The sequence below is a fragment of the Astatotilapia calliptera genome, chromosome 11 (genome assembly GCF_964374335.1).
Source record: "Astatotilapia calliptera chromosome 11, fAstCal68.1, whole genome shotgun sequence".
NCBI classification, from domain to species: Eukaryota; Metazoa; Chordata; class Actinopteri; order Cichliformes; family Cichlidae; genus Astatotilapia; species Astatotilapia calliptera.
This window is the reverse complement of record NC_137432.1, coordinates 38398129-38420228: the sequence shown is the minus strand read 5'-3', so window position 1 is coordinate 38420228 and position 22100 is coordinate 38398129. Positions and strand designations below refer to the sequence as shown.

Genomic DNA, 22100 nt, shown 5'->3' with positions numbered 1-22100 from the left:
TGCCGACACAGAAACACAGGAATGCCATTAAGCATGGAAACCCCCAATCAGCTCCCTTCCTGAGACGCCCGCTCGTTTCCTCCACGATGAGGACAGAAACTCATCGGTGTCTCTCCATCAGTGAGTCAAATCTGAACCTTTGGATCATTGTCACCAGTGTTGGTCAAGTTACTTGAAAAAAGTAATCAGTAACTAATTACTGATTACTTCCCCAAAAAAGTAATCCTGTTACTTTACTGGTTACTTAGTTACTTTTTAAAAACACGATGTACACCCTGAAGAGGTGATAAAGCGATAGATCTTTCAGCCCAATTCTACTTTCTACATAATCCATCATACAAAATGTAATCAAATGGAAAAGTCTCTTTTTAAAACTTGTTTTATTAGTTTTAATCTTTTAACTTTATGCATCAAGCAAACATTTAATTATCTGCAACATTCTCTGACTGGAAGAAATTAGTTTAACATTTAAACCTATTTTCTGCACATTCCAGCTCATAAAATAAAATATTTTTTGTGTTTACACTCAGTCTTTCAAATAGATGCAAGTAAAACACAGCAGAAAATAAATAAAGTCAAAGACTCAGCGGTCCTGTTGCTCTATTTTCACCTGTAAAGCAGGAGTGGGGTAGGCGGAGGGTTACCCTGGTGCAGGTGTGCCGCGGTCAGTGGAAGAATCCGCGAGTTTCTCTGTGAGTTTCCCATTACGTCGTAGCTACTCGGAGCTTGTTGGAAGTTTAGGGGTTTTTTCGCTGTAAAAAGAAGTTTTCTTCCCACGCACAGCGGACACTAATGTTTTTGTCACTTTTTATGGAATCAAACTCAAAGTAAGGTCAGTACTTCCACGCTTTAAACGCTGCACGCTCATACTCTCTCTGCACTCGATATATGATCCATTGTTGATCTGCACACAGCTGTTGTCACCAACGTCACACTCGCTTACGTCACTGTCATGAGACATTCTCGCAAAAAAAATCACGGTTTTAGTAACACAGTAACGCAGTGTTCCTACGGGAAAGTAACGGTAATCTAATTACCATTTTTGCAATAGTAATCCCTTACTTTACTCGTTACTTTAAAAAAGTAATCAGATTACAGTAACGCGTTACTGCCCATCTCTGATTGTCACTGACTCTTCGGGCTGTTTACTAATAATTTTTTATGGTGGCGGTAATATGATCAACATTTGATGCATGATGAAAATGAAAGTTGACCGTCGAGGCAGGAAAAGCAGCGCGCCGACATGCCGGTTGTTGTACTCTCCGTGTTCACTGCCTCTGAGCTTTGAATGGCCGAGGGCCGTTTCAGAGAGCTGTGACGTCTGTGTGAGAGCTCGCCGACTTCATCTGCGCTGCAGCGTTATCAGGATGTTTGCAGCTGCCGGGGAACAAAGGAAGACTTTGGAAAAAGAGGGATCTGCCTCAGATAAATGATGTTTGTGATGGCAGCCGAGCGGAGAGTGAAACTACCCTGACTCAGTGCTGACATATGAGAGCAGTCAGCAGCTGTCTCTGTGGATGGACTGCAGCTGGTAGTCCTGAGCTCAGGAACCAGCTCTCCCAGTGCTGCCGGACCTGGACCACCAACACCAGCTGCAGCCCAACAGTTCAGCATTTCACTGCATATTGGACTGTGTATGACTGTGCATGTGACAAATAACATTTGAATTTGAGCTGGACACCAGAGTCTCTGCAGAGGCAGCCGTTGGCATCGACGACCAGCGTGATGGTTAGCAGAAATGGAACTTTCAAATTAAAAGCCTGGGGTCTGGCGCTTATCTTGCTGAGTGGATGAAAGACTAAAGGAAACGTAGCGGTGTTGATAACACATAAACGATGGTGTGATTTTGCTCATATGAACCTTTTACTTTGGGTTAACAGAGGACGCTGAGCCACCAGCAGCTATGACACAACATAATAATTTATCAAAGGTTTATTAAATATTTCATTGATGTTAAAATAATTATTCAGTAATGTTTAGCTACCAGTTTATTGGGAAAATAAACAAAGGAAGCAGAAATGTGGTGATTCGGTCGTTGGTGTGACTCAGGTTTCCCGTTATCTGTCATCATCCTTCCTGTTTATGCATCGCGATATCTCACGCTACAGATCACAGAGATACCTGACGATGAAGGCGATCAGGATGAAGCTGTGCTATCTGTACGTCAGTACCTGTTCTCCGTCCACTCCGCTCAGCCCGTCCTCTCCGTCTTCGCCCTGCGGCGGTGGAAGAAAAGTCTTCTGTGAGACTTTATCAGGACGTGAGTGTTTGTGCTTCCTCCTACATTCCTGAGTAACTCACCCTTTCTCCTCGCAGCCCTCTGAAGCCCTGCAAACACACAAACGCACACACATCATCAACATCGGCTTCTGGCAGATCTGCTCCGGGACATTTCAGCGGCACTGCTCTACCTTCTGTCCTCTGATTCCCGAGCATCCCTGGACTCCCTGAGGTCCGCTCGGTCCAGGTAAACCTCTCCCGCCCTGCGACACACAGACAGAGTGAGCAGCGACGCAGCAAAAGACGCAGATGATGGTTTATGATTCACGTTTGAGCAGCTGGCAGACAGAGTGACGCTCTTGGTCCGTTTTGACTCACAGAGACGACTTTCACAGATGTTTATCTCTTTATTTAAACGTCTTTTTTGTCCTCAACAACAATTCAAAGTGACGTAGAACTGCAGAGAAAGACTCATAATGGAGACGCTGAAACAACAAATATATTTTCTGTGGCCTTAAGTCCAGCAGCATATCTTCTGAGAGTAACCAGAGACGCTGTTGGTTTGAAGATGATGAGGCATGTGTGCAGATGATGTATATGAAGGAAATGAAGAAGCACTTACAGCGAGGCCCTCCTCTCCGGGGAAGCCGGGGTGACCCTTCTGCCCAACCGTGCCCTGTTTTTAAAAATACAGGTGATGGTTCAGTGCGAAAAAAGGAGATGAGAAACCTTCAACGGCCAGAAAGACAGACAGCTTCATGCCTCCATGCTTCCTAATGTTCGCCTGCTGCTTCACTAAGTCTGAGTAAGGTTTGAAGAAAACCCCCAGGAAGCATCCAGTTCTCCCCCTTTCCTGTTTTTCCTTCTTCTTTTTCCCCTTTCAAATATTTTCTCTTCTATATACTAATCCATTCCTCTGCACCCCCCCCACCTCCCTGTGTAACAGTATATCTTTAACACTGGAATCAAGTCTGCTTCACTTTGAAATATCAACCCGGCCACTTTCTAACTATGAAATCACTGAAAGCGTCTGTTTGGTCTCAGAGCAGTCCGGCCTCTTTAATGCTTCTGGCACAGTCTCTGTTATTCTGTTTGGACTTAAAAGGCGTGAATATTTCAGTTCACCTTTGACCCTGGGGGGCCCCGAGAGCCACGGATGCCTTCATGTCCTGAACATTTGCACATGACGTTGCAGCACTCCCTGTTTGACACGGCGTCCTGCAGAGAGAAAGAGACACACACTCTTTAAAGATTAAGTTAAAGAAACAGGAAATCTGAGGTTTATCTGTCCATGAAGCCAGATAACACACACAGAGTAAAGATGGAGCTCATCTGCATAGCAGTGTAAATGTATGCTATGTCTTCTAATGATGCTGCCTAAGGGAAGCATGTATAATGTAAACAGAATTGGTCCTAGCACTGAACCCTGTCAAAGTGTGAGGTTGATTTACCTGCAGCGACATGAATCACTTACAATCTGCTTGAGGATGGTGCTGCCGATGCTCGGCACGCCGATGCTCAGAGGAAGTTTGTAGCCGAAACCTCGACCGAACTCCACCATCTGCAGCTGGGCGGGGTAACGCGCTCCCTCGAGAGCCACAACCAGCAGAGCGTTGACGCCTGCGAGAGAAGATGCCGCTGATGTGAAATGTCTCTGTAAATTTATATTCAACAGTGAACAGGTGAAGCTGTTTTTACCAGACTGTCTTAGCAGCTCCGATTCGTTCTCCAGCATCACCACATCTTCATCAAATCCATCTGAGAAGATCACCAGCACCTGATGGAACAGGTTAGCCACACGTCACAAGGTTTCCTTCTATGCCATCATCAACATGGAGCAGGAAATGGTGGTTTTAGTATTAATCATTGTTAAGACTGATTTTAAAAGGCATTTAACATAAATTCTGAAAAGTAGAACTAAAGATCACAACAAATGTTGCCTCAAAGTGCTTAATGTGAGGTAAAGACTGTAAAAAACCAACCAGGAAATACACAAAAGACTAAAAGCAGGCGTCACCTTCAGGACGGGGTCAGACTGTGGGATTAACAAACACTGCGTGATCCTCTTCCAGCTGTACTGCTCGGCTTCCACTCACTAATAAATCACATGGTTTGTTTAATCCACACTTGGTCATGTATCAGCTGCTCCACACTCCTTTACTGTGAGTCATCATCGTTCCCACACAGAAGGAATTCCAGTATCCTGGAAAAATCCTTCCAAACGGAAACAGCGTCTGGCTGAAGAACGCCTTCAAGTGCAGCGTGTTTGGAAGTCTCACAACGCAGTTTATTGGGAAGCTTCAGAGATGAGTGAAGCAGTAGCCGGAATTATGTGGTTGACCAAGCAGCAGCCTGGTCCCGGAAGACTCTATCCCTTTAACAGCTTTTTTGGTGTGTGTGTGCGTGTGTGTGCATGTGTGTGCGTGTGCATGTGTGTGCGTGTGCGTGTGTGTGTGCGTGTGTGTGTGCGTGTGTGTGTGCGCGCGCGCACGTGTGTATTTAAACTACATAAGATAAATGGACGTGTCTACAGGATCCATCAGCATCAGTTCCTGTTTATGAAATTAGCAGCCAGTCGTGCAGCCGCCTCTGCAGAAAGAAAACCAGGGCAATGCAGAAGTTTACAAAGCTTTCATCCACTGATCCTGCTCAGAGCGCTCATCTATAGTGAGGCGATCCTCACGTGTAAACACACGCCCCCTCAACGCGACCCATCGGTGTACAGACTGTTAGGAAGTTAGTGAACAGGACCCTGTGCCTAAACTTCCACGGTACTATCTTCAGCCTTGTTCCAGCTCAGATTCATAATAGTCACCTTTAGAAGGATGGGGAGCGCAGTACAATTATACAAAGTACTTTTTTATACATGAAAACACTCAGTCTCACCTTCACACCAGCTTTGGACTGCAGCTTGAACTTCTCCCCAAAGGATCTGAGCAGAGCTGTGTTGAAGTACGTAGGCTCTGCTAAATTAAAGTCCATGACTTTGGTCACCACGCCGTCACTGTACGGCACAAAGCTAAAGTCTTCCACTGTGTTTCCATCGCGGCTCACGATTCGATAGGCTACGTTGGGTTTGATGGGCTCGGGGTCGAGGCAGCACAGGCCTTGTACTGAGGAAACGTAATTAGCGATCTCTGGCAGGGAGGTCCTGAGCTGGTTGTGGCCGCTGACCAGCACCTCATTTGGATTTCTTCTTCTAGAAATATCGAATCCCATGGCGATGTCGATGGTGCAGGCTGTAACAGAGACATTTGTATATATTTTTTGGCAAAGACAGGTGGATATGGCAGGTAAGAGGGGGAGACAAAGACAAAAGATCACTAGAACATTGACTTTTCAAACTCACATGGTCGATCTGGGGGAGGTTTGGATTTGCAGATGGTGTCGACCACCTTTTGCTTGATATTTTCCAAGCTGCCAAAGTTCTGCACAGTGAAGAGGTTCTCCGGTGTGCCGGTGATCTGCAGCAGCTCCAGAATGTGGACATCTCCAATGCCGATGGCAAACACCTCGATTCCTAGATCCCTTAGTTCGATGGCAGGGTCTTCAACATCATCTTGCGATTCTCCATCTGTGATCAACACCAAATTCTGGGAGATGCCTTCAGATTTACGACTGCCCCGCAATGCCTCAAAATACTCCTTAATGGAAGTCAGTGCCAGTCCGATGTTGGTTCCTCCCCCACTCTGACTCATTTTCAAGATGTGATCCGACATTTCCTTCTCAGTGTAGAACTGGTTGAGGTAAAACTCGTGTTGAAAAGTGCTGCTGAACTGGGCAAACCCAGCACGAACTAAATCTTCACTGACTTTGAAGCTGTTGATGAGATCTATGGTGAAGTTCTTCATGATGGCGTAGTCAGCTTGGTTAATGCTACCCGACTGATCAACTAGGAAGACCAGGTCAGCACGTTGCTTTTCACAAACTGTAAATGAAAACGCAGATATTAGAGACGTGGACCATACACTGTGTGGAGGCTCTTCATGTTCTTTTGTTGACAAATACAGATTATTTTTGTGACGATGGCATGAAACTCACATTTTAAACACATTCGGTGCTCTACACGTATGATGGTGATGGTTAGTTGTTTGCAATTATTATCCCCGGGGTTAAAAATTTAGACTCGTGCCAAAAACTGCAGTTCCTGTAACATCCAGCAGAGGCTCCAGCAGCGAGTCAGTCCCTTTGACACCCACGTTAACACGTGACAGCAGAAATAAACATGTGGATGTTGTTTATGTTTAAGTTCGTTAGATTAGCAAAGTTCATCTGGTTATTAGACGCCTTGTGTTTTCTGCCCCTGTATTCCCTCACCCTTTGTGTTTCATGCTGCATGTCTTATGTTATCAAGTTTGTATTGTCTTGTCTGTGTCTCATGTTTCCTGTTTTATTTTGAAGGAGGTGTGTGTTCTTTGTTCATTGTATTTAGTTTCACTTCCCCTGTCCTGTCATTAGCCTCCTGTCAGTCAGCTGTTCGCCCATGTGTTCCCACTTCCCTTAATCACCTCCTGTGTATTTAAGTCCTCTGTTTTCAGGGTGTCATTGTCAGATCGGTTGCGTTGTAGGCCAAGAGTTCATGTCAAGTTTTCAGGTCAGGGCCATGTTCCTGTTGTAGGCTTTTATTTAATTTAGCTCACCCAGTTTAGTTTATTGTTAGCCTTGCCAGCCTCAATAAACGGCTCGTGTTTGGTCATTCAAGTCACGTTTTGTTTCGTTTTGGGTCCACCTTTCACTCTACACACAGTCAGCCTCGCGGATTGTGACACTTGGGCCTTTAGGTATTATTAAGAAGGTAGTTTGCATTATTATTTGCATTATTAGGGGGTAGCATCTTTGACGTCTTTTACTGTACAAATATGAAGCGCCTTGAGGTGACTGTTGTTGTGATTTGGCGCTATATAAATAAAATTGAATTGAATTGAACAGCTAATTCTTTGAACTGAAGCATTTTTAATGCAACAGTGTACCAACCAATAATATGGCTGCTGTTAGGTTAATAGTACTAACAGACTTATCAATAAATCTGAGCTCCAGTTGTGCTGAGTGAAATTTGGGGACTTTATTATGCACTAATTAGCATCTGTGGGATGCTCCCATACAGGCTGTGGAAACAAGTGCTATAAAGCTATAAAGTGATCCACTTTGTTTTCCAAACTTCGGTCAGATGTTTGTGAGCCTTTGCTAATCATAGATTTATCAGTGTCATGTTGGTGTTTAAAGACATCCAGTATGCTGTACTGACTGTAGAAATATCTGAGCTAATGAGTGTAAAAACCCAGAAAACTTCTGAAGTTACTGTTGCCAACATAAAATCTTCCTGCTTGCTTTTCTTACAATGATGTGGGAAGAATCGTGTTTTAAAACGCTTCTTCTCAATCAATTTGAGGATTATTTACGTCAAGTCTGAAATTCAGAAATGTGCTGTTAGTATAATCATTTATTGTATCCTTGCAAATCCATTTTCTTTTGCCTGATGTAATTAGACGTTTAGTTGCTTACCTGGTTTGGTGGAGTTGCACAGGACTTCCGTGATGTTTTTGTAGAGTTTTTCCAGGGCGTCAAAGTTATCCACGTAAAAAACTCTGGCTTTATCTTGACCAGCCATGACCTCCAGCTGTTTCTTGTTGGCTCCTTCTACTCCAATACTGAAGACAGTGACCCCTTTGTTTCTCAGAGCCGCAGATGGTTCATTCAGACTGTGTGGGTCAGTAGCATCGCCATCGGTAATTACCATGAGGATCTGAGGCACCTGCAGCTCTGCCCGTCCACCATAGTTAGCATCAAAGAACTGTAGAGCATATTTCAAAGCTTTGCCAGTGTACGTGTCTCCATACGGGGATTTGAGAGCCATTATGGCCTGGGAAACCTCCTGCTTGGAGCTGAACTGATTGAGAGTGAAAATAGACTTGGGTTCATTCGCGTAGAGGATGACACCGAAGCGGGTCAGGTCTTTGCCAACTGTGGTTTGGTTCACCATTGACTGCATGAACTTCTGCATGCTTCGAAACTTTTCCAGGGTTATGCTTGTGGAGCCGTCCACCAAGAAAATGATGTCAGCTCTTTCTGTCTTCTTGCATTCTGGTGGTAAAAAGCACAAATGTTTGGTCAGAGGGAATGGGAGAAGGAACGTCAAGGAACAGCTCTTTAAAACCTCCTAAGACCCAAACCCTTTCATGGCATGCATTTTTAATTTCTCTTTGCTATTTGGGCTGATTAAGACCTGATGAATGTAAAAAACATTTTCTTTTTACCTATTTTTTTGTTTCTGAGAAGAATGATATTCGTTTTTAATTTTTATAGAGCAGTGTAATGTCCTCGTAAGTGGATATTAGGCCATTGTAGAAAAATATTAAGTATTGTGGTCTAGAAAACCCAAAATGTGATGTCCACATATGCGGACGTCAAGTCCTAGAAGGTTAAAATATTAAAGTGAAGGCGACGAGGATCTCTTTATCATGTAGGGTTGATGTACCACAATAGGTTTTAATGGTGGAAGAAACTGGAACCACTGAAAGAAAGCTGCAAACACCCAAACAGAAAGTCCCGGATCTGCTCCAGAAGTTCCCCGCTAATCTATAATGCTGCTAAAATCATCCCTGTCTCTCTTCCACAGCATGTCTTTATCCCGTCTTCCTTCTCTCACCCCAACCAATCACAGCAGATGGCCCCGCCCCTCCCTGAGCCTGGTTCTGCCAGAGGTTTCTTCCTGTTAAAAGGGAGTTTTTCCTTCCCACTGTCACCAAGTGCTGCTCATAGGGGGTCATATGATTGTTGGGGTTTTCTCTGTATGTATTATTGTAGGGTCTACCTTAAAATATAAAGCACCGTGAGCCGACTGATGTTGTGATTTGGCGCTGTATGAATAAAATTGAATTCATTCCTAACCACCACATTGACCTCATTATAATACTGTAGTTCTCATGTTACACAGGTCGGAAAAACAGAGGACCCTTTTAATGTGGGACTCAACAAGTATGTATTCAAAGAGGAGTCCTTTCCTCCTTGGAAAGATGAGTGGACGAATGACAAAATCTTTCCTGTCTTTACACAAACACATATTACAGAACAGGATCCTTCTCATTACAGCAAGGAGCCCATTAACTGGCAGACTACTGAATTAACCTGTTAAAGTAAGAAGCCTCAGACTTGAATGATCTCATCCCTTCTGCCTGGCACTAGACTGCAAACTGTAAAGATTTTTATATTTACAAAAACAAGGATATAGTTCACGTTTCGGGTTGGTCCCAGTCTCCTCTCACCTCTCTCCGGATCACAGAGCTCCAAAGCCACTTGACTCTCCAAGTCCCTCAAAGCATCAAAGTCCCTCTCAGCATACATCCTATCTTGGGATCCACTGATCTCGAGCAGCTGGGTGGTGTTGGCGTCCACCACTCCAATGGCGTAGACCACCACTCCTTTGGCCCTCAGATCTTCAGCGGGGCGTTTAACTGCATCTTGAGCCTCGCCATCTGTTATGACCACTAGCCTCTGCCTCAGGCTGGGCCGTCCTCCTCTGGCTGCATCAAAATACTGAGATACTTCTCTTATGGCTTTGCCCGTGTACGTGCCTCCACCCATCTGCTTCATGCTATCGATGGCTGTCGACATTTCTTCTTTGCTGTAGTGGACGTTGAGTGGGAACTCGAGGCTTTGGACAGTGCTGAACTGCATGACGCCTACGTGCACCTCATTCTTCCCAATGATGGACTTCCTAATGACCGATTTCATGAACTCTTTCATTTTTGTGTAGTCTTCAGCATAGATGCTTCCAGAGCTGTCAATCAAGAAGACGAGGTCGCCTGGTATATCTTTACAAACTGTAGGCAGAGTAGCACATCCATGTTAGCATCGCTGCTTGTATGTTAAATAATAATTACCCTGTTTCAAGAAACAAAGGTGTCCTGTGTTGAACGGCTCTTGTCCTCTCCAGCCTTCTATGACCACGTGCAGCATATTATATCTATATATCTGTCTCTATGTATAGATACATTTTGGCTAATATTTGCTCACTTTTATCTTATTCCTCTGGTGGCATTTGATAAGTACGACAATTTCATGCATATTAATTCAGTATTTTATGCTAACACTTAAAACAGTGTCTTTCTCAGTGTAAAAACTCATTTCTGTTAAGGTGACGAACTCCCTGATATCCAACGATTTATGTCATCAGTAAAATCTGTTCTCCTTTCACTTTGCTTATTTCAGTTTCATTCTACTCTTAACTACTGGTTTAAGGCTGAATACGGCAGTTTTATACGGCTCTTTTCATTAAACTTAAACCCAATGAGATATACAATGACTTAAACACTGAAAATTAATAAAATGCAGCTGCAGTATGTGCTGCTTGTAACCTCTAGACATGCATTTGTAGCATGAGTGTGGTTCATTTCCCCTCACCGTCTGTAGAACAGATATCTGTGATGATTTCATCTTTGATCGACTTTAAGGCATCGAAATTATTGACAAAGAAAGTCCTCTTGGGGTCACCGGAAATCTCTTCCAGCTCAGGCACGTCGGCGTCTTTCACCCCAATGGTGTAGACAATGACACCCTGCTTCCTCAGTCGCTCTGCTGGAACCTTGACCTTATCCTGAGATTTTCCATCCGTGATGACCACCAGGAACTCGGGGACTTTGTGACCACGAGTGACCACAGCTCTCTCAAAGTGTGGACTCATGAATTCCAGGGCCTGCCCCGTCTGTGTGCCGCCGCCTACTTGTCTAATTTCCTCCACAGCTTTCTCCAGCGTGGATGCATCTGTGTAATCGGTCAGATCAAATTCCAGGTTTGGCGAATCTGCGTATTTGGCAACGCCCATTCGGATATGCTGAGGCCCGATACGGAAGGTATTAATAAACTCAATGATGAACTTCTTCATGTCATAGAAGTCAGTGGGGTGAATGCTTCCCGAGTGGTCGATCAGGAAGAACATGTCTGCTTCATCGGTCTGCACGCAGCCTGGAAAGGAAAAGCAAACATTCTGAGTTTTGCAACTTTAAATTTGTTAAAGAAGTCATGATGTTCAAGTTAAGTCATGAAAGTGTAAGAACATGCTGGTCCACACCTTCTTTGATGCCAGCTCTTCTTGTGCTGACTGAGACCGCCTGGTGAATGATGTTATAGCAAAGAGTCTTCTGCAGGTTCTTCTTCAGACCTTTCAGCTTGTCAAAAGTGTCCACTATGAACACGTGCTTGTTGGGGGGGTGGGACGCTATCTGGTTCAGTTCAGCCTCGTTGGCATTTTGGACTCCTACAGCGTAAACGGTGACGCCAGCGCGGCGGAGAGCAGCTGCCGCCTCGGTGACGTTATCCTGCGATTCGCCGTCTGTGATCACGACCGCCACCTGCTGAACGCCCTTATCTTTCCTGCTTCCAGCGTCCTCCGTGAAAATATTTTTGCGAGTGAAGTCGAGGGCAGCTCCGGTGTTTGTACCACCTCCGCGATAAGGCAGGATTTTGATGAAATTCAGCAAACTGTCCGTTTCATTAAAGTTGTTGAGGTAGACCAGCGCTGTGGCTTGGTCGCTGTACGTAACGATACCCACCCGAACTCTCTTGTCACCGACGTCAAAGCCGCTGACAATGGACAGCAGAAAAGAGCGCACCAGGTCGAAGTTCTCAGAGCCGATGCTTCCCGACTCGTCCACGATGAAGACGAAGTCCGCCAGTTTGGCTGCTTTGCAGTCTGTAAAGGGAATCATAATCTCGTTATCACTCAAGCATTCTGATTCAGGATGTGACGATGACGCCACACTAATTCTTTTTACTTTTTGTTAATGTGTAGCTTCACCCCAGTTCCACAAAGGTTGGGATGCTGTACAAAATGGGAATAACAGCAGAATACAACCTCACATCTCAGTACACAGCATCACACTTTTTGGAATTAGGGTTAAATATGTGTTGCTAGTAGGTCATTTGGTTGGATGTTGTTTCTTTGGCACAGAATTCCAGGTACGTGACAGCTAATAAAGGTTTCCCATCCAGGGTGCCTGTTTCTGTATTGCCCTCATATTCCGCACTCAAACTAAAGAATTAGTCCACATATACTGTCGAGGATCATTAGAACGAACAGATCCATGTTATTTGTTTTAATAACTCATGTAGGCAGTCACAGTGGGACACCCACTACATGCTGAGAATCCTGTCCTGTCTTCCTTCTCTCACCCCAACCAATCACAGCAGATGGCCCCGCCCCTCCCTGAGCCTAGTTCTGCAGGAGGTTTCTTCCTGTTAAAAGGGAGTTTTTCCTTCCCACTGTCGCCAAAGTGCTGCTCATAGGGGGTCATATGATTGTTGGGTTTTTCTCTGTATCTATGAAGCGCCTTGAGGCGACTTTTGTTGTGATTTGGCGCTATATAAATAAAATTGAATTGAATTGAGAAGTGACACTAGCATTTCAAGCGTTTTGACGATGTTGAAGTGTAACACAGTTTCGGTTAAATATATCTCAATGATGTCGGTTCTACTGCCCGTGAAGCTAGCAACAGTTGTCTCTTACCACCCATACAGGCTGGCTTTCCACTCATGAATGACTGTCACATTTAAATGCAACTAATAAACACATCTATGTTGTGAAGTGGTACATTTAACACAAACCGTCACCTTGTGTTTGCACTGTCTAAAGCTAGCATATGATAAAACTGTGACTTTCTCACAACAACAGACTTCATCTGACTAGAAGGCTGTGATTTCTCTGTAGGGAAGGTCAATCTGCATCTAACAGACTGAAAACGTGAAAGTAAAAATAAATGTTAAAATATTTGATGTCCTGGGGTGAAAATATGGAAGCATGAAGACATCTCAGATGTTCTCGCCACAGCATGCTGGCGTTTCCAGCAGGATAAGTTTATCATCAAGATTAAAGGTAATAAAACAGGTAATTTACGTGACTGTTCCTTTGTGAATAACCTTTTTCAAACATGCACAGGAGTTGATTTTATGACTGATGACAACAATAATGAAAGTAAAGACTTTTCACCGTGAGTGAGAGTGATCTCCTCTTCCTCTCTTTCAAAAATGGTCTTTAGCGTGGGCACTGCATTGAAGGTAGACTCGTACACGTACGGCGCCGTGGCTATTACACGCATTTCGTCCATTGATGCACCGAAGCTCACTCCCACGATAGTTACGCCTAGTGATTTGATCAGACGTGTCTGCTTAAAAACTGGATCATCTGAGTCTTTTCCACTTAGAACAACCAGAAACTGTCGGAAGCCTTGGGATGCCCGACTTCCTGATTCATTCGTGAAGAAATTAGAGCTGGCGTACTCCAGTGCACTGCCCAGGTTGCGTGGCTGATTGGGCTTAAGTCGGCTCTGGCGGAAGGACCTTACACCAGTGAGCGCCGCCTCTTTGGTTTGGAAAGCATTAAGGAGAAACTCCACTTTGGTAACCGTACTGTACTGGGCCAGTCCGAGACGGTTGCCAGAAGCTCCAATGTTGAGTTGATTGACCAGTCGGACCAGGATGGTTCTGACCTGCTGGAAATCTGCTTGACTGATGCCACTGTCCACCAGGAAGAAAATGTCTGCAAACTTTTCTGCCAACGCTGTAAATTAAGAAGAAAACAGTCCTTCACTATTATTATATGCATTTCCATTTATATGAAATTAAACTACCTGCAGGTCTAAAAGAAAAAGGTTTGGAATTGTTGTTGTTTTAATTTCAGTTTGTAACCACAACCCTGCCCTGGATGGCATGATTCTCTTTCATCTGCACAATATTTTTAAAATTGGACACACGCTGTCTCAGAGCGATCCATTTGTTGCTTCTAATTTCCTTTTTTGTGTTTTTTCCAAAACCACTCAGAGAGGACACAGAACGACGGATCATATTCTCCATATTAGGGTACTAACTTAGGTGCTATAATATACTGACAGGGACTAGAAAGAGAGAGCAGATTTCTCCTGTTTTGGCTTCCTGTTAAATCCAGGATTCAAAATCCTGCTCCTCACATACAAGGTCTTAAATAATCAGGCCCCATCTGATCTTAATGACCTTGTAGTACCATATCACCCTATTAGAGCACTTCGCTCTCGCTCTGCAGGCCTACTTGTTGTTCCTAGAGTATTTAAAAGTAGAATGGGAGGCAGAGCCTTCAGTTTTCAGGCCCCTCTTCTGTGGAACCAGCTTCCAGTTTGGATTCAGGAGACAGACACTATCTCTACTTTCAAGATTAGGCTTCAAACTTTCCTTTTTGCTAAAGCATATAGTTAGGGCTGGACCAGGTGACCCTGAATCCTCCCTTAGTTATGCTGCAATGGGCTCCAGCAAGTCTGGACAATGGTCCGTTAAGTTTACCTAAAGAAGTTATAGTCAGCAGTGATGGTTAACCAGTTAAAAAAAAAGAAAAACTGGTCATAATGTCATTAAAAATAAGGAAGTGTAAGTAAAGCAACCTAATTTCTTCAATTATAATAAATAATAAAGACTGAATTAAGAATGTCAGAAAATCTAACGTTAGAGTCCACGTTTGAACGAGGGGTGGCATTTGTTACACTGAAAACATGTTGTCTTTGACTGTCGGGGGTTTTCTTTCTATTCGCTTTAAAGCAAAGAACGTATCTGTTTCATACACATTGAGTGGTGGATGAGAAAAGCCTTCAGGGGTTCTGCTGCAGCTTGCGGGTAACTCGACTAACATCTCTAAATGATCAGCCGATACGTTCCCGATTGCTATCAATGCAAACTGAGCAGAAATCCTCTGACGCAGTTACATTTTAAATCCCTGACCAGTGAAAATAGAACTAAGCAGCATTCAGGTATTCATTTCCTTCTCTTATAATAAACAATTCTGTAAGGACGTTTTCTTTGTCTCACCTTGACTCCGACTCTCCACGGAGATGCATACAGTTTGCAGCAGACTGTCTGTTAGCCGCTGTAGAGCCTGGTAGCTATCGATAGTGTAAAGGAAGTGGTGTGCAGGTAGGTTTACGATAGACTCGAGCTGCTGCTGGTTAACATCTCCCACCCCAATGGCAAATATGATAACTCCTTGATCGCGCAGGCGCTTGGCGGGCTCGACTACGTCATCCGTGGAGTCCCCGTCTGTGATGACTACAGCAAACTGAGGAACTCGCTGGCTCGCCCGGCTGCCTGCCTCCTGAGTGAAGTACGCTGACTGGAGGAAGTCAATGGCCTTTCCTGTTTCTGTGCCTCCTGTTCGATATGGAAACTGATCGACTTCGGCCAGCAGAGAATCCTTGTCCATGTGATCTTTCAGCAGAAACTCCTGGTAGGTCTCGTCGCTATACTGAGCCAAGCCAATCCGAATTTTGTCAGGGCCGATGTCAAGGCCTAAAATGAAACTTCGGAGAAACTGCCTAATTTCCTCAAAGTTATCAATGCCAATGCTACTTGAGCTGTCAACCAGGAAGACGATGTCTGCCACGGTGGCTCTGGCACATTCTGGAAAAGAAGAAGAAGAAAGTCAGGAACACGAGAGGAAAGTCAGTGAAACCTACATTTCTCGAGAAAGATAAAAACTTTGGGCGGGGCTTTCCCGGTTTTATATTTAATAAATGGTCAATGGACTGGTTCTTATATAACACTTTTCTACTCAGACTTATTTTACCTTGAGACGACAGTTTGCATGTTTATGATGATGAACCTGTTAGTTCATGAGCCCATTGTTAGTCAGCGGGCTGGTTTCAAACCTGCAGTCAGCTGAGACCGATAAAGTCACCTGGATGAGTGACCAAACGTTCTGAAAACACCATGTCCAGATGAACAGAATCAAGCTTTTGGGGTTTACCTGGAGACAGTTGCAGGAGTTGTCGTTTGGCTTCTTCTACAGTTGTGCATAGCGTCTGGATGATGTTCTGAGAAATTCCCTGCAGCGCTGCAAAATCTGACACACTGTAAACATGCTGATCGTCATTTGCAATCTCCCTCAGCTGGCTTGCATCTGCATCTTTGATACCAATTGCATACAAAACAATCCCTCTTCTCCTCAGGTTCTTAGCATGAGACTCTACATCGTCTTGGGATTTGCCATCAGTGATCACCACAGCAATTTGCGGCACTTTCTGCGCAGCTCGGCTTCCAGCTTTCCCCACAAAGTGTTCGTTCGACATGAATTCCAAGCCTTTACCGGTCATGGTGCCGCCCCCCCTGTAAGGCAGTTTGATGATGTTGTTGAGGATGTCGTCCTTGTTCTCAAAGGTGTTGAGCAGAAACTCTGTGAGTGGATTGTCACTGTACTGGACAAGGCCAATGCGGACGTGATCAGGGCTGACATCAAAGCTATCGAGCAGCGTGAACAGAAACTGGCGGATCTGCTCGAAGTTCTCAGCGCCGATGCTCCACGAGCCATCGACCAGGAAGACGATGTCTGCCACGGCCTCTTCGGTACAGACTAAGAGGAAAGGTCTTTAAGTCACGGCGAGGAACTGCTGGACGCTAAAAGGAAATCTCTCAGTAGCTGAGGACGTTTGGCAGCGTGAGGTGTCAGCGTGGCTTATAGACAACAGAGGTGGGCTGTGCCATGTGACTGCTGGAAAAGAAAAATGGGCATGTTGCCGCCGGCTCGTGAAAAGCCTCTGGACTGGAGCAGGGATGCTTGCTGACAGCACTCACCTTCAGGGTGGAAAAGCGTGAGGAAAATGAGAAAAAGCGGCGTGTGGCTTACAGCTGGTGTTCGTTGCCTTCAGAAAGCTTTGCTTTCGTTAGCAGTGACCTGACTGCTAACGAAACCCCGACCTTTAACCCTCGCATCTCATTCATGTGCCTGGTTGCAAAAACATTTCCACACTAACCCTAATAATTCGGGGCCGTCTCAGAAACACCTTGAACACGTTCAACGTGAGCGTGCTCCAGTTGTAATACAGCAAAGGCCCAATGACAGCACTACAGGTCAGGTTCACCCATTTTTAATAGATACTGTTGGTGAATAAGAGCGAGTCAGATCTATTTTTACAGAGGTCCTTTTTAAAGTACAGCTGCTGGACAACTTTTCAAACCCAGAAAACTGCTCCCTCATCAGCAGCTTGATTATGGTAAAACGGGCATGTGGAGAAGAAGGGGACACACCCCGAGGAGCCAATCAGAGCCACGCACCGGGCCTTCCTTCTCTCTGCTGCTCACGGTGGATCATCTGCACCCACCTCAACCTATCCCAGCGTCTTCCTCTTCTCCTGCCTGCAGCTGCATCTTCATTCTCCACCCTCCCTCCATCCTGCTCACTGAACACCTTCAGCTCAGCTCCACTGTCCAAAGTCTCACCTCCATCCTTGAACCTTCCCTTTCACTCTTGCTGCTATCCTTCAGTCACATTTGCCTCCACCCGCTCCACCCTGCCTGCACTCTGTCCTGTGGATGTTAAACCTTCACCATTTCTGCTCCTGCATGTTCACCTGCCCCCCTCTCATTCACACACATGTATTCTGTCTTCTAGTGGACTTCATCCCTTTTGCAGACGTCTCAGCACTGCTGACGAATCACATTTCCTGGCTACACGCTGCTAACTTCAATCTGCTTTTTTATTTCCAGTCATCATCCACAAGTTAATGCTACATTTTTCAGGGATAACTTATGTATTAGTTTAATTACTGACAGTGACCATGGACTGCACCTAAACGTCCAGCTCTACATAATGTTGGAGAAGTAATTTGTGGTTAAACAGATACTAAATGTTTCTGTGTGGCAGCGATGCTGGAACGACAGGATCAGTGGAGGAAGTTTTAATCTGGAGCCTGAGACCTAAGAAGGAAAATGTTTTATGCAGCCAGACACCCGTCGAAGCTTTGTGTTTGTGCGTTTGTGAGCTTGTTAATTGTGCGTGTGCACGTGCTCAGCTGCAAACACATTCCTGTGCAGGGTTAGTGCTCCGTGTGTGAACTTCAAAACTTACCTGTGTGTGTGTGTGTGTGTGTGTGTGTGTGTGTGTCAGTGTATGGATGGTATAAACAGCTTCCACTGATGTCATACTTTCACCAGGACGCAGGAAGTGGAGCCATAAGCTGCATAATCACACCCACCTGTTGTCTGAGCGCCGCTGCTGCAGAAACACGCCGCCATGATGAGGCCGACCAGAGCAGCCCGCCTCCACTCCATGCTGGATCGGGTTTCTCTGTACCTGCGACAGAAACAGAGTCTGTTTCACATCTGGAAGCAGCTCCATCACAGCGGGAGCTGCTTCAAACATCTGCTCCACGAGGAACGTGAGGCTGAGTAGATGTTTGCGGAAGCTTTTTGTGCCAAAACAGGATTTCGTTATATAACAGAGACAGAAACACAGCAGAGACACGAGGGGAGGAACAATATTTATGATAATTATGGGATATTTCAGCCCCAGTTAAGATACTTACAATCGTCCAGGTTAAATTATTGGACAATTATGTGTAACTTTAATTTTTTAAATAAAGGTTTGAAGGATTCGTCTAATAAATTGTTCATGAATGAACATGAATGGACGACATGTTGTTTATTAATGCACACAGTGTTCGTAAGGCATGAAAATAAAAACTAGCATGCATCAGGAGAACGGTCCACAGTCTGCATCTGCAGCCGAGGATGAACCCTCCCTCCACACACACACAGGAAATATGGATTTGCATGTCAAGATATGACAGGAATCATCTGATGTTTCCCAATCTTGTAACAGTAAAGAAGCCATCCAAAAATTCCTGCATCCAGTAAAGTAAATCACTTCCAGCCCCGCTTCTGAGCTGAGACGTGAGATGTAGCTCATAATGATGATGATGGAGCGTCCTGATTGGTCAGTTTTTAATCAAGCTGAAATAGTTCGCTCAGCGTGTCTCGCCCACTGATGTTGAAAGTTTCAGTATAATTATTGAAACGACACATTCCTGCTCGCAGCCATGAACTCATCTCCTCGGGGTGCTGTGAAACCAGAACCGCAGCACCGCAATAAAAGCTACAAATCATCGAGCGACAGCTACGAGGTCACCAATCACGTCTGTGCGACGTCTGTAAACCAGTGTCAGACACGGGGAAACTATTAAAACTCGGCGTGTGTGAGCGCACTAACAGGAAATAAGATGTGACGCTCAGTTTGAATAACATCAGCGTTGCCGTGGAGACGGCAGGGGAGGAGCCAGCAGGAATCAGGAAATTGTAATTTAGTCAAAAGCATTTTGTGAATCCAAATGGAGCAGCATCCGTAGCATCCAGGCGGGAAGCCTGTTAGCGGGTTAAAGCTGGGTTCTTTCTAATGTCCAGCAGGGGGCGACTCCTGTATTGAAGTGTTTCTGGTGTGACAGCTCAGGGAACTATGAGGTCTCAGTCGCTGGTTTCAGGTCGGATGTAATTAAAACCATGAGGATAATTCTGGAAACGAATCCCGTTAGAGCAGAAAGGACGAGCGAGATGATCGAGGGGTACGCTCTAAGGTTAATGAAATGCTTCTGTGTCCTTCACTTACTCGTATCCACCGTCAGCACCACACCAACCCGTGGCTATGTCCATCTTTTATATACAGTGTGTGTAAAACAGGCTAAACCCTCAGACATCCTCGGCTGGTTTCTGCTGTCGTTGGGCCAAACGCGATATCTCCACGTGCAGCTCCACAGCCTCAGCAGCCAGATGAGTCAGACTCTTTCTGGTGTTTGCAGCCAGAAGACTTCAGAGCATCATCTGGCTCTCCTCACGGCCTCACGGTGCCATTTCCTGAGATCTGTAGGCAGCAGACAGTGTCTGGCCACATCACAGGCCGGATGAATGAGAGAATATTTTAAATGTTCTCTGGACGATGGTGCTTCAGATGCAGAGGAGCTCCCTGCTGGTTTTTACTGCCTCTCTACTTTCTTGTCTCACGCCCGCCTCCATAAAGTCTCTGCTCTCTGTTTACTTCCTCATTTCAAACTCTGTCCTCCCTGAACTCCTGCTCAGATCACCTCACAACAAAACAACATCAGTATTTAATCAGTCCGTGTTCAGTTACCATCATTAGAAGAGCAGGACAAACACTGAGGAGTGAACGATGAGAGGAGCGGACTGGTGTTGCAGGTTTGGGTCATGGTTAGCATGCATTTAGCCACATGCTAACCAAACACATTCAGAAATTTTACATGCAAACCAGACCATAAAGCACAGATGACAGAATCCACATGTCAACAGTTTAAGAAGCTGTCAACACGTTGTTTGCATTTGTGCTTTTTTTCTGCAAAGCATTTCAAACAAACTTTTTCTATTTGCACAGAATTATAAAATCACCAGGACCAGTTTTATTAAGTGACTCACAGCACGAAGCACTGCTGTGAACAAAGTTCAAACTGAGGCACAGTACGAAACAGGTTGGAGCTGTCACTGAGAGAACATCAGGACAAAAACAAAAGAAATCAGATCCGGCGTTGAGACAAAGATCTGGTGATGCTCACACAGCAGGAGGTGGATGTATGACGATGAAAAATCGATGAGTCTAAAGAGCCGAGAAGAAGCGAGCGAACGGGTCAGCCCAGATGAGAATCTTAGTCTCAAAGGAGACGATCGCTAGAACCCTGCAGAGGAACGGACGCCAAAAACTTCTGCAGAAGAGACACCTTCAAGTCAGACTGCAGTGTGCCGAGGACGACCCGGAGAAAGGTTCATGTCCCACAGGGAAGCAGTGGCAGGATTACACTGTGATACTGCAACGAACGACCTCCAGAAGACCAAAGCGAGCGCTACTGTCCGGTCTGACTGTGGGCTGACCTGAAGACCGAGGTCCACGCCAGAAGGTCATCACATCTGGAGGAGCCCGAGAGGTTCTCCAAAGCAGAACGGGCTGGGTTCACCGAGGCGACGAGAGGACGGTCATCCACACACAGGTGAGCCGCTCTGATGCACTTTAATCAGAGTTGTGGGATTAATGAGCCTCGTTAGCTTCGGGTGTTTGCTGTTACCGCTGCACAGCCGTCCATCTTCTCCTGCCTGTCCCAGCAGGGACGGACCTGTTAGATCTCTATCAGAGGCGTGGGCGGCGTGCACGTCCTCGCATGATTCACGAACAGCAGTGAGAACGAAGAACGTTGTTTACTGACAGAGGACCATCGTCTTGGACGAATTGTTCACACGGCGACACAATCGTGCACGACGTGCAGGTGAGCCGTGAAACCAAAATAACGTATCTGACTAACGTGCGTCCTGGATGGTGCTCGAGTGAGGATTTGGGCGTGGCTACTACAAACCAGAAGGTTTTACTGGCTTTTAGTTCCCGATGAATAAAGAGTTTAATATGTTAGTGATCTGTCCTGAGTCATGGTTTCCTCCCGTCTCCTGCTGCCACACACTTCCAGTGAATTTCACCAGCTGATTGCAGCTAATAAAGATTTCAAACTCGTCTCGATTCTTTTCCAAGGTGCTGCAGATAAATCTGTTTCGTCCTCCAGGCAGCAAAAGCAGCTCTGGATCTGTGTGGGCTTCATTTATTGGACGCTCACACCTCCCTCTCTCCGTCTACATGTATGAACATGTGTTCGCCCACGAGCGTATTTCAGAGCTGTGTTTAATCACGGGCCAAATGCTCTTGGCCCTGTGAGTGGAGGCGGATTTGGGGGAGGGTTATTCTAATGCGAGGCATGTGGAGGTCATCAGCGCTCCAGTGACGGGCTGATTGAAGCGAGGTCCAGCTCTAGTTACACGGACCTCCAACTGTATTTACTCGGAGCGTGAGCGGCTCTTTCCTGTTGGCTCTATGGACCGTAGATGTTTGATGTTAAAGAATGAAGGGCCTCATGCTTTCTAGTTCAAACTGGTGTCACACATGCAGGAGGCTCTCCTCGCTGATGAGGACATTATAGAGCTGACGCTCTGCAGGCGCGCTGAAGACAGTTTGTGCCCTCCGAGCAGCGTTTAGGAGAACGCTGCATCGTGGACAGCTGCATGAAGCTGGAGCGTTTCTAACATGAATCTGTGTCCGAACAACAATCCCGCATTCA

General features: G+C 45.5%; 1 protein-coding gene across 1 annotated transcript in view; it reads right to left on the bottom strand.

Annotated features, from left to right (window-relative positions):
• col6a4a (collagen, type VI, alpha 4a) overlaps positions 1-22100 on the bottom strand; it is a 70193-nt gene that overhangs the window by 31576 nt on the left and 16517 nt on the right. Inside the window, exons 3-19 of the mRNA XM_080308657.1 lie at positions 18201-18298; positions 15977-16579; positions 15043-15630; positions 13202-13771; positions 11288-11908; positions 10621-11181; positions 9483-10040; positions 7723-8301; positions 5570-6148; positions 5107-5459; positions 3919-3997; positions 3695-3840; positions 3346-3438; positions 2843-2896; positions 2412-2483; positions 2302-2328; positions 2172-2216 (exon numbers count right to left, since the gene is read on the bottom strand). Of these exons, the coding sequence (XP_080164783.1) occupies positions 2172-2216; positions 2302-2328; positions 2412-2483; positions 2843-2896; positions 3346-3438; positions 3695-3840; positions 3919-3997; positions 5107-5459; positions 5570-6148; positions 7723-8301; positions 9483-10040; positions 10621-11181; positions 11288-11908; positions 13202-13771; positions 15043-15630; positions 15977-16579; positions 18201-18276 (5604 nt within the window). The 5' untranslated portion in view covers positions 18277-18298. The remainder of the gene's footprint in view (positions 1-2171; positions 2217-2301; positions 2329-2411; positions 2484-2842; positions 2897-3345; positions 3439-3694; positions 3841-3918; positions 3998-5106; positions 5460-5569; positions 6149-7722; positions 8302-9482; positions 10041-10620; positions 11182-11287; positions 11909-13201; positions 13772-15042; positions 15631-15976; positions 16580-18200; positions 18299-22100) is intronic.